Source organism: Chionomys nivalis, chromosome 20 (genome assembly GCF_950005125.1).
Source record: "Chionomys nivalis chromosome 20, mChiNiv1.1, whole genome shotgun sequence".
Classification (NCBI taxonomy): domain Eukaryota; kingdom Metazoa; phylum Chordata; class Mammalia; order Rodentia; family Cricetidae; genus Chionomys; species Chionomys nivalis.
The window spans coordinates 19,287,397-19,300,559 of NC_080105.1; the positions used below are offsets into that span (position 1 = coordinate 19,287,397).

At 40.1% G+C, this 13,163-nt stretch overlaps 1 protein-coding gene across 7 annotated transcripts in view; it reads right to left on the reverse strand.

Annotated features, from left to right (window-relative positions):
* Window positions 1–2,276: 2,276 nt before the first annotated feature.
* Window positions 2,277–13,163, reverse strand: part of Nek1 (NIMA related kinase 1) — a 123,132-nt gene continuing 112,245 nt past the window's right edge. For all 7 annotated transcript variants that reach the window (XM_057752450.1, XM_057752451.1, XM_057752447.1 and 4 more), the window contains 5 exons: window positions 12,675–12,814; window positions 9,928–10,136; window positions 8,797–8,927; window positions 8,098–8,230; window positions 2,277–3,498 (listed from right to left, as the gene is read on the reverse strand). In XM_057752450.1, coding sequence (XP_057608433.1) covers window positions 3,485–3,498; window positions 8,098–8,230; window positions 8,797–8,927; window positions 9,928–10,136; window positions 12,675–12,814 — 627 coding nt within the window. In that variant the 3' untranslated portion in view covers window positions 2,277–3,484. The remainder of the gene's footprint in view (window positions 3,499–8,097; window positions 8,231–8,796; window positions 8,928–9,927; window positions 10,137–12,674; window positions 12,815–13,163) is intronic.

Genomic DNA, 13,163 nt, shown 5'->3' on the forward strand with positions numbered 1-13,163 from the left:
TTTTCTTTTGTAGTTTGTACTTGTAATCAGTTTACTTTGTATTGATTTCTGCATAATGTTTGTAACTGCCAGTATAGTTTGCATACTGTATATGTACATACTCACACATATATACTGATAATTTGTCAAATATGACAAATATCTCATAATTTTTGATGCTATTATAAATAGTATCTTCATTTTTCTTTTGAGACAGGATTTCAGAGCCCAGGCTGGCCCCAAACTTGCTATATAGTGGATGAGCTTGCACTGTGGATTCTCCTACCTTCACTTCCTATGCATCAGGATTAACAGACCCAGCTTTTATTTGGTTCCTGAATTTTGTGCATGCTAGGTCAGCACTCTGTCAAATGAGCCACATCCCCAGCTGAATGTGCTTAGCTCTCTCTAGTTTTTGTAGACACTATTTACATATCGTAGGAATTTTTTGTATGTCCTGCCTACCATGTCACCTGTGAACATCTTCCTTTCTTTATAATCTGTGGGTGTCCTGATTATTGTTCATTACCTTGGTGTTATCTCCAAGACAATGGAAAAAGCAGCAAGCAGAAATCCATGTTCTTATTTCCTTTAGGGAGGAAACTTTAAGTCGACAGCTCCCTGGGGGCCTTTATCCTTTCTGCTCCCTGTCTGCAGAAACTGTACGGGAATGGATGCCCAGTTCTCTCATAGGTGCTTTTCTTAGTCTGATAAGGATTTACATTGCTATCCAAATGTTACTTTAATCCTGTATTCCTAGTATATGGTCCACTTGGTTACAATGCATTTCTTTCTGATTTGTTGTTGAGCTTGATTTGCTAACTTGTAACTTTTTCATCATTGCGCACTAAGTAGGATTCCTTAGCTCATTCTCCTCCACCCGTTTCCCCCCTCTCACTTTGGGAACAGGTTGTGCTCTCTGAAGAGGGACAATTTCCCCTGCATTCCAGTATTTTAGAACAGCTTGTGTAGAACTGGTACTGTTTCTTCCAGAAGTGCTTGATAGAACTTATCGCTGAATCCATCTGGACCCAATGGCTCATTTGTGGTAGGCTTTAAACTAAATTTCACTTTCACAATTAGATATTAGACTATGAGTAATCAGATAGAGGCTTCCTGTGAGCTTAGATAACTCTATGGATTAAATATTTGAGATCCCTCCCCGCTTCCCGATGCAACCAAATAAATTCTTGTTGAAGTCCTAATTACCAAGAAATGTCAGTGGACATGGACTGTCAAGCAGGGTTAAGTGAGGTCATAAGAATGGGCCTGGATGCTATAGGATTAGCGACACAGAGAGCTCACCTCCACCGTTGCCTCATGAGGAAATCCTATCTGCAACCAACGAGAAGCCACACTAGAAATCATGACTTTGGACCTGTAGCACCTATGACACTGAGAACATGGATTCTGTAGTTGAAGTCACTCTTATGTCTGTTATGGCAACCTAGCACAGGTAAGTTTTGCTCCAGAAAAAGGCAGTTTTAATTATTTTGGCATGAACTGTTCATATTTCCTTATAATCCATTAGGTGACTGTCAGATACAGTGAATCATCCTCATTCCAGATATTTCTAATTATGTCTTAAGTGCCTGTTAGTCTAGCTACAGACTTATCAGTCAGTACTGCTGATATCATTAAATAACCAACTCCTGGATTCTCCAATTTTGTTTACAATAGAGTAATTTCTGTTATTTAGAAAAATAATTTCCTTTCTGATAGCTGGAATTCACCTCTGTGTCAAGGCAGAGCTTAAGTTACTGAGTTGTTTATAATGTAGTAAATTGTATTTTAGCAAATGATGGCGACCCCTGGTTTTGCTTGGCTCCAACCTCTCCATCCCCACCCTGCTGGTTCCTGTAAGGCTGAGGAGCCACAGCACCCCCTGTGGTCAGCCCATCTCGGCTGGAGCATTAGTCTCACTGGCTGTTCCTCACTGTTAGAAAACCATCTGTTCAACACTTTGTCTGGTGGTGGTGTTAAAGGTAGACCTAATTCCTTCCCTTTCATCCAAGACAGGAGTCAGACCATTGCTTTCTGGCACATGTCTTCTAAGGTATATGCTCTGGGTTGAAGATGTTTTGATGAAAGTTCGGTTCCCAGGATGGTAGTGAGGAGAAACTGTGGTCTTAGGAGGTCCTTAGGTTGCTTGAAAGTCTGAGCTCGGCCTCATCGACTGCCTGGCATCAGTCTCCAGACGCAACGTCTTCCTCTGCATGTGTTCCTGTCATTGTCTGTCTACCTTAAGATGGCGCAGATACTGAGAACAGTGCTAATAAAGACAACTGATTGTACGCTTCAGGTACATAATACGAATTTAATAGTACAAAATAAAATATAAAAATCAACTATTTAGTTCTGGATGTTAGAAATAATATACATAATAAAGTCAATACAGTACTAATAGTGCTGCAAGGTAAGAACCCACGTTTCAGATGACAGATTACGCCCATCAGGCTGACTGGTACCCTAAGAAGCACACATTTCTGCTATTATTATGAACATTCGGACTGTAGACAATGAAGCCATGTATACTTGGCTTATTCTGAGACTGTAACTGTCCCCATATGCAGTTTCACATAAGTGAAACTATGTGACCGTCACTGTAATGATCTGCTTCCATCCTCGTACTGAAAATGAGAGGCAGACATTTCCCCGTACTAGTTACCAAACTGTCAGGGTGCTGAAAACAAAGGCTCCCCTCCTTTTTAGCAGGTGACACTGAGGCACATATACGAGAGGGGTTAAAAACCAAAAGGGCAATTTTATGCTATTTGCTAGGTCCACATTTAAACTTATAGCCTGATTTTTAGACACACTATTTCTGGTCTATAAAGAGAAACAGAAGAAATTAAGGAACTTTTAAGTGTCAGGAAATATAGCTTCGGTATTCCCTCATAATGAAATCTTTCAATGATTTTTAGGATTATTTCCACAGTCTGTTTCCACTGGCTAGGTCAGGAGATTCAGTGGTTGGTTGAAAAATGACTTGAGAATACAAACTTCAAGGTTAAAATTTCATCTTCCAAATGTAGAGATTTGAATAGAGCCCTTGACAGGAAATATTTAATGCGAACCTGCTAGCCAGGATGAAAAATCCTAGACGGGAAAAAAATCATGCTAAAATTGAAATGAAACCCTAGTGGTAGGCCTCTTATGATACAGGCAGCTCCTTCCACAGAAAGACTGTTGCTAAAATTAGTTCCTTATTTTGTGGTGAATTTTATCACTATTAATTCCATTTCTGACTCAAAGCTTTGGTGGACTGATTTAAAGACATATACATTCTATAGGAGCCTACAGGAGTCAGCTATAGAATCCAATAAACAAAATAAAGTAGATAAAATGTAAGAAAAAACACACTTCTCAAATTTTTTCATGCAATAAGCATGCCTATCTTAAATCTGGCATTTTTCATAAATAATCTTTATTTCCCAGGAAGCCTGTATTATGAGCCAAGTTCAAATGTTTTCATATAGTCGAATATTAAAGAATGTCCTGAGGATTATTCATCATTATCTGTAGAAAAAAAAGAAAAAATTAATTTGCTTTATTGTGATTCAAGCAGTATCTAGCTTTTTAAAAAGCATTTTCCTCTCTAAAGATTATTAATGCAGTCTTAAATGTAATTTTATTATAATAGTGCATATTCACTGTCTGACATCCAGGCAGTATTACAAAGAATAAAGGTAAGTAAAAACTATCAAAGACAACCAGTGTTACAAATAAGTAAGCATAAATCCTCAGATTGCCTTCTGAAGCACAAATATCTCTAACACAATCAGACCAAGATGCAGAATTGTGATGTGTGCGCCCCACATAAGACACAGACTAGACAGGAGGATAGAGAAGTGCGCGTGGTAAGAAGCAGGACTGGAAATGCTCGCGGCAGTCCCTGTGGGGCGCCAGGCACCACTACGAAGCTTTCACAGTTTCTACCTGGTGAAAACCTCACAGTAAAATCCACGTCAGAGTCAACGTCTGCACACCATTCCATCATATGAGTAAACTATTCTTATGTAAAACCACAAGAATGTCTATTCTTAAAAAACATTGTTGAACGAATTAATAAGCACGTTGATTTGCCCAACACTGCCAAACAGCCCTCTTTACACCCTGGTAAATCCAAGGCATCATGTCAAACACTACACCCTGCAGACCCCACTGTCTGCTACGCCCTTGTTGCTGACGATGTCTGTACTGCTTCCCACAATCAGCAAACGCGGAAATGCTTTAAAGATTACCCGGCCATCACTCACTGTCCCTGCTGCAATGTTCTGCATCCCTTTATACAGGATGTGCATACTGATCCAAGACAAACTGCCATTCATCTCTGAAAACCCAGTTTTGATATCGTCTCCTTAAGGACCACCCTCACCCCGCCTCCCACCAGTACTTCATACAACTTGAATATATCTTCATTGCTTCCAATGCCACACACCACTCTCTATTATAACTTATTCGCTTTACAGCTATAAAGTGCTTCAGAGAATCAGGAAAGCAATGAACACACATATACCTACCTAGCATTAACAGCGTTAACTTTTAGTCCTCCTACTGGTTTTGATATTTAAGTAAGAGCATATTACAGGCTGTATACTTTCCCACTTCAGTGACCTTCTTTTCTAGGGACATTTTTTAGGAAATCCAAATTAATGTATATTCTTGTTGCTTATACTTTTTCGCTGTTATTAAACATATGCAGAAGTAAATAAACTTCTTTTAGATGTTATATAAATCACACATGACTTATTTAACTTAGATCTGTGGGCATATGCATATTCATAGCTAAAGATTAGGTTCATTCATTTGAACAGCTGTATAGAATTTCATTACATAAATACAACATAACATTCCATCTAAAATGGATGAGAGGCCGGGCGGTGGTGGCGCACGCCTTTAATCCCAGCACTCGGGAGGCAGAGGCAGGCGGATCTCTGTGAGTTCGAGACCAACCTGGTCTACAAGAGCTAGTTCCAGGACAGGCTCCAAAACCACAGAGAAACCCTGTCTTGAAAAAACAAAACAAAAAAAAAAAACAACAAAAAATAAAATAAAATGGATGAGAAGGGAAGGCATATTGAAAGAAATCACGTGCTTAGTTGCTGATGATCAATGGGAGGACGTGGTAGTCTCTGCCAACCTACCATTGGCCACACTACATTCATTCAATTCTCCTTGTGAAGGAACTCTTAAAACCAGTTCTAAATAACTTACAAAATTACTACCTCTGTTTGACCTATGACTTTTGAAAGAGCTTCATGTGGGCTAGTTAGTGTTAATTTTACCTCTGGAGATAGTTACTAAAGCTCACAAAACCTACACTGCAGCAATATGAGGAGAGCTGATTGGCTGAGATCGGTTTGGGGAAACTTGACAATTTCCAGGGAAATTAAACAGAAATGAGATTAGAATGATCATTTTACAAAGTTAAAGTCTTGCTTGTGGTGTGGGTATACGCATGTGTGCAGATGCTCTGTCTATGCGGACATAAGCACAGACCACCGGCTGATGGTGGCGTGTTTCCCTCAATCTCTTCACCTCACTTTCTTCTTTTTAATATGCCCCTTACTGGTTTCTCATCATTTAGAATGAGAATAAAAGTGTGCAGGCATTATGTATACGACATGATTTTATTATCTCCTAGATAATATCTAAAACCCAACTATTTATATATAGGACAGCTTGATTTGAGATCCATTTGCTCTCATTATTCTAAACACAGTCATTCACTGTCTAGCACGTAATTGTCTAATGTTTAACACAGCATCTTAGCTTTTGCTTAATGTATTTTTCATATGTTTATTCAGTGGCTACATTAGTAAGCTAAAGTGTGCTATAAGATATATAAGAAGTTTGCTAAGGTTGCTGGGGTATTCTACCTTGTCCTTTGCAAAGGCAATCACTTGACTGTGACACTGCTTTACCTTTTCTCTCCAGGCTGGCTCTGGGTCAGGGAACTTTGTGGTCTCACGAATGTCCCCACTGCGCACTACAGTAAAACTGACCATGTTTCTTGAGGGCTACACGGCTCAGCCTAATGTTCGGTCCTTGTAGGTGAATAGGCCCATAAGACAGGCATCCTTTAGCAACCACTCAGCTGTGCCAATCCTACCTTGAGGCCCAGCTGATTGTTACAGCTCTCCACTCAAAGGGTAAACCAAAAGAAAAGCTTTTCAGACACTTGACAAGGAACAGTACAGCCGGGGCATACTGCTGCCGAATGCACTGAAAAGTCCATTGAAACAAGACTTGGGGAGAGCTTCCTAAGGACCAGTCTGAATGAGAATAGAACTGGCTAGGTCTCGCCACAGATTTACTAAAATAGAATCATTCTCTAGTCTTGTGCCATTGTAGCTTACACATATGAAAAATAATCTATAGAATCCAAATGTTGCAAAATTACAGGCTATTCCTCACTTCAGTGAAGTATAGCTCAAGTGCACGAGCTCAGGGAAATCGAGAATTTGTAAATTCCAGACGCTGGCTAAAGTAGAGACCTTCATCTTAATGAAGTCATCTGTTATCATTTCAGAAAATAAAACACCTATTTTATAGTAATACACTGGAAGGAAATTTCCGAAGTCTTAACAAGCTAATCAGTTAACTAATGGTTTTTCTTTTTTTTGGATTTTCGAGACAGGGTTTCTCCGTAGCTTTTGGTTCCTGTCCTGGAACTAGCTCTTGTAGACCAGGCTGGCCTCGAACTCACAGAGATCCTCCTGCCTCTGCCTCCTGAGTGCTGGGATTAAAGGCGTGCGCCACCACCACCCGGCCTCAGTTAACTAATGTTAGCACTTAGTCTGTACTGAGATCTATAGACCTCTGGGTTCTGTTGTGCCGGGGAGACACGAAACCTTTCTTCCCTTAGAGGAGTCAAGATTAAAGTGAATTTTAAGGAACTAGCATGGTGGTTGAGGAAAAGGCAGGAGGGGTCACGTGTTTGAGGTTATCCTAGAGTACAGCAAGATCTCGTCTCAAACAAGAACAGGACCAAGACAAAACATGTCACTGAATACGGTTTCCACACCACAGACTGCTGTCCTCTAAAGAGTTAAATGTGCTTTGCCCTAGGGACTCTGATTCTACTAAATAGGGCTCCTGCTTCACTGCCAAGTTTCCAGAATGAAGACCTTCTGAATATTATCGTATTTTTCCCCATCCCTTGTTTTGTTTTGTGCTTGTTTATCTAATATGCTGCTTTCTCAAATACATTTTTTTTTTCCCCGAGACAGGGTTTCTCTGTAGCTTTTGGTTCCTGTCCTGGAACTAGCTCTTGTAGACTAGGCTGGCCTCGAACTCACAGAGATCCGCCTGCCTCTGCCTCCCGAGTGCTGGGATTAAAGGTATGCGCCACCACCGCCCGGCTTTCTCAAATATTTTTAGTACTTATTTTTATTTTGTAAAGTGGATGTATTTTTAAAAATTATCTTAATTATTTTTAACAAGAGGGAATATAAATGTATTTTAAGAAAAATTATATTGCTAAAATTAAACAATTAAAATTTAAAATCCTCAATTTTGGTCTATGAATTAAATCTTTAAAGTAATTATATTAATTTTGACAACCATGTTAGAAATAAATTCATGTTCAGGATTTTACATTTTCTTCCTCTACAAAGAAATTTAATGGATTGATGAGAATTATTTTAATTTCTACAGCTACTGAATTTTTAATTAGGAGACTTAAAATTTTTTATTTAAGGGTTGGAGAATGTTTCAGTGGGTAAGAACACTGGTTGCTACTGCAGATGCCCAGGTTCAGTTCCCAGCACTAACATGATGGCTCACAACCATCTGTAATGCCAGTTCTAGGGGATCTGATATCCTCACCTGGCTTTGGTGGGCAATGTACACAAAAGGTGCATATACATACACAGACAGAATTTACACATTAAGAAATAAAGCATTAAAAATTCATTCCAGTGTCACTTACGGACTAAAAGACAGTGAGTTAAAGACTCTAAGGCGATAAAATCTTGCGGCAGGGCAGAGTATCAGACAGGGTCCAGTACAGACCGCCTCCAAGCCCATTTGATGGGAGTGCCTTATCTCACATCTGCCATCTTGCTTTTTCTCACATTTGCTTAGAATATAAAGCCAGGAGAAAAACTTTACCTTCATGATAGGCTCCATCTGCCATGACTAAATGCAGAATCTTGGCGTAGAGATGCTGATGCTCACTGCCCAAAATAGTCTCAACTATTGTTGAACAAATTTCAATATTTTCATCTTCATCCTCATGAATAGCCTATGCCAAATTACCAGATGTAAGTTAATACGGAAGCTGCTAAAGAAGAGAAGCAATCAACGATAGCCTGTGACCCATAACAGTGTCTGGCACAGCAAGCTCTCCCTAATGGACAATAGTGGCACTTACATCTCGGTGGCAACCATGAGCCGTGTAATTAGACTCAAGGCGTCTTGATCAGAAGGGGGATCATGCCCGGTACTATAAAACCTAGCCACTCTATGCAGCTGGTGAGGTCAGTGATTTCAGAAGAAAACCCACCACTACTACTTTCCTGAACCAGCGAGGTCCTAACTACGTCACACCATTATACCCAAAGTTAGGTGCAGATCTCTCCCTTCAGCAAAGAAGCTTGTCTTTACAATAGCATGAGGTCATCACAGAAAGCTAAAACTGGTTAGGATGCAGAGAACAAACTGTTACGGGCAGCCTAGCTCTACATGATACATCTGTGTATATGCATATATAATAGCAATGGTTAAAGAACAGGCCGTGCATTTGGGAGGGGCTTATACAGGACAAGTAGGAGGAAGAGAGGGAGACATGATGTAATCAAATTTACACACCTTTACTTTCTCATACACCTCAAATAACTTCTCAAAGCCCATTTCCTGCTCCAGGTGAAGCCTTAGCTCCTCTAAATGGCTGAAGACGCTGTCGTATTCACACTCACTAGCAGTCTCACCGTCACTGTTATCTAGAAAAAGACACTTTGTGATTAAAAGTCATTCTTACACTAACAGACTGTCATCAACGACAAGTGAATTACAGCTTCTTGTATTCTTCTATGTTCAACACAAGCAGTCATCACTATGGCATCTGCCCATCAAAACACTTATAATGCTGTCTAACCCAAGAATATTACTTTGAGAATTGTTTCTTTTAAAGAAATAGATAGTAAATCAGATTACAAAGAAAGATTCCTAGAAACATTACTATTAAATGGTAGTTTGGAAACAAATGGAAAAAGCGTATTTCTATGTTCTGAACTGAAACAACCAAACCTATGATAAAAGATAAACATGGACTATAACATGAAGAGACCGGCAGAACACAGATACCAAGTTACTGTCTTTCTTACCAGAAAAACAAGTCAAGAAATGGAGAGCAAAAAGCGGAGTAAAAACACTTCACAAGTCGCTGTGCAACAACAGGAAGAAATGAAGAACTGCTGTGATGGGGGAGAGTCTTCTGTTTTGTGTTAATTTCATTGGTTAAATAAAGAGACTGCCTTGGCCCTGATAGGACAGAAACCTAGGTAGGTGGAGTAAACAGAACAGAATGCTGGGAGAAAGAAGCCGCGTCAGGCAGTCACCATGATTCTCCCATTGGACACAGACGCAGGTTAAGATCCTCCCTGGTAAGCCACCAGCTCATGATGCTACACAGATTATTAGAAATGGGTTAATCAAAGATGTGAGAATTAGCCAATAAGAGGCTGGAACTAATGGGCCAAGCAGTGTTTAAAAGAATACAGTTTCCATTTAATTATTTCGGGGCATAAGCTAGCCAGGCGGCCGTGAGCCGGGGTGGCACTGCTGTGCCCTGTGTGAAACACGCGCAGTGAACACACGACAGAAGACAGGAGCACACGCCAGCTTAAGCTGGCGATGGCCACACTGCACGTCAGAAAAAGACCCCTTACTTAAGATGTCTGAGCACAGAGAAAGAAGCAGGCCACAGCCAAGACCATGTACCTGAGTGCCACTCCTCGTTCAGGGCACTGTCGCTGCTGGGGTTGTCATCCTCGTCGGCGGCATCTGTCCCCCTTGCTGTCTGCTCCACGTCGCTGCTCTTTAAGGCTGACTCGTCCTCCTCGCTGTACTCATCACCGGGCTGCTCCCTGAGCAGCTGCTCCATTGAGGCCTGAAGCTCTTGTAAATCTGTGTCAGTTTCTTCAAACACACTGGAGCATAAAGGATTAAAGAGAATGCTGCCTAAACTTGAACGTATTTTGGAATGGTACTTCAACTCAACACATGCATGTGCCTTCTCTCCCGCTTAAAGGTAGTAACCATAGATAAAAAGAAGTCTAAATAAGCCTATCCAGTGTTAACTAAGGAAATAAGGATGAATACAACTGAGAAATAGAGAACATGAGGGGTTTTCTACAATTCATAAACTAGAAGACGATTTGCTTAAATTGGTCCTGATTTGCCAAAGAGAATCATGTACCTATTAGCATCAATCACTGCTTAAACTTTGAAATAATGTTCTATGTCTCTGTGTCCCAGCTATAATTGGACAATTTAAGAAAACAAGGATGTTTATCATTTGTTTTCTCAAAGTGAATACTCAAATATTTAAAAGAAATTTTGAAAAAACATAATTTTGAAAGTTCATCCCAATCTTCATATGGCTACTAGTTGTGCACTTACTATATGCAAAGATTTCCATGTGAATGCATTTGCACTTGTAGCGATAAGAGTCAAGGTCTTGTCGCTTATCTGTATAAAGTGACTACAATGGCCAATAGAAACTTCTGTGCATATTCTTGAAAACATTTCTAAATATGTAAGTAGATTTTCCCAAGAATAAATCAACTACCATAATCCTAACAGGAAAATCTTGTCTTAAAGCATAAAATTCCTATCTTTGTGAGATTTAAAATGTAGAAAAAAATGAATTCATATAGTAAGACCTTCTATTTATATAGCACATTAGTTTACTAAGCAGTTTCAACCAATTTTTAAATTTAATCAAATGAAGCTCATGTTAGAGACATGAAAAGTGTAAATCAAAGTATGACATGGCTCAAAGCCTCACAAGGTTTGTGCAGCAGACAAACCTTGAGCTCTCCTACAGTAACTCAGAAACATACGCAAGGCTGCTCTCTGAGGACAGAGTTCCGTGCGAGTCTGGATGTGTGAAGGTGTCTGCTGAGGGATGGTCCTAAACACAGGTCTCCTCTACTAGAAATGCAATCTAAGTTAGGGACAGCTCACGATGACTTCCCCAAAAGTTTACACTCAACTCCCAATACAAACACTAGGTAAGACCTTGAAGACATTTTACATTACTGGAAAAAGAAAACAATCATGTTCACAGAAGTACCTTTATTTTGTACTTAGTACACTGATTAGTAATTGGACTTTGTGGACCTGACTATCGACTATGACCCCACCTGTGAGCATGAGTAAACACTGGCCAAGGCGTGTTGGAGTCAGTGAGTGAGACTGGCCTGACTGCCACCCTAAGGAAAACCTGAGATTTCGTATTTTATGAAATCAGAATTCAAAAACCCGTGTCAGATAATCTGAAATGTGGTCCCAAATTTAGTTTTTAATTTGCTTTCCCATTATAAAATCTTGATAAATACATGGGCCAAAATCAGTTTTCAATGACAATCAACTAGTAAATCTGGAATAGTACTTTAGGAATTCGGTTACAGCTAGCTCAGTTAAAAACTGTTCATTTTACTTCTATTTGGGAAAAACCCTCCACAAAATCCATTACCTAGCAATTTGCAAGCACACAGGTGCTGAACGTTGTGTCCACCAGTGAGCACACTGAAGCATGACGAAAGGCCCCTCCCAACCACTCACAGGTCTCTATGATGAGAACGGACGGCTTGTTAGGAACTTGCAAAGTACCAATGCCAGGTGCAGCGATCCTGCCTCAAACTGGGCCTCACCCGAGCTAAGCTCCTCTACCCCAGAGCTACAGCCCTGCATCCCCAGCACTAGACCCCTACACGACACTTTTCCTAGCACTTCATGACAGGATACTTAGGTTTTAGCGCCCCCACGTTAGTGATACTTGCCTGACGTGCTTGGAAGGCTAAAAGTGAAGAGGTCAAGAATGATTTTTATCTGAGGCTTGGCCAACATTTCCCTTAACTTTCAGAAATATCGTTACACTTCCTTCCTGACTTCTGTAATCCACATGAATCACAAGATAGGAATTTGTGAAAACAATGAAATTACACACAACACACACTCATTCTCTCTTGGTTACCCTGCCCCCCCCCACCTATATCACACAAATAAAATAACTACTCTACCTTACCACTGACACAGCCTAAAATGAAACAAGTCACAAGGCAGACATGAAACTTTCAGGCATTTTCCTGAGAAAATGCAGAGTATTTAATACTTCCCAACTTCCCATTTCATTCCTAGTATAATGGGGATTGTAGTCATTACCCTGTGAAAATTAATTTAATCACTATTTAGTAATCTCTTACTATAGTCGCATCAGTGTACTAGATGGATGTCAATGGGGAAAAAAAGACAGTGAACACAAATATAAATGTTTCATATGCATCAGATGAGGTAGTAATTATTTAGAAGCAGATATCCAGAATCAAGAGGCCGACTGTATTTGACCAAGTTGTAAGAACCTGAAGGGTGATGAGAAGCCAGCTGTAGGCCATGCTCTCTGGACTCTTCAAAGGCTCAGACATCACGGTGGCAATTGCATTTGTTAGTGGCTTTGTACTCACGTGTCTTCGGAATCTTTACTGTGCTCATCTTCAAGCTCCTCTATCTCCAGACTGTCCTGATGAACATCTCCTACAGTGGGAACGTCCATCAGGGTTCTGAACAGCTTGGAAAGATCTGGAAGTGAACACGTCCTCAGCATCTACAAAGAGGGTGACAGATTGCTTATTAGGAGGAAGAGAATTAAAAGCAGAAGGACAAATATCAGAGATAATACAATGTTTAAATTATGTATTTAGATTTAAAAAATTCAAAGGTGACTTGCCTGAGGTTAGAAACTAATTTTCTTAAAATATGGCTCATATAAGCAACACTAAATGAACTCAAACACACATATGTATCTGTATGTGCCAATAATAATACTGAAGAGATCATGAGTGTGGGAGGAGGTGGGAGCACACGGAAGGAGCTGGGGGGGCGGAGGGACGGCAATGACGCAAACAGAACACTCTAAGAAATTGTCAAAAAATTTAAAGATTCAGCCTTAGATT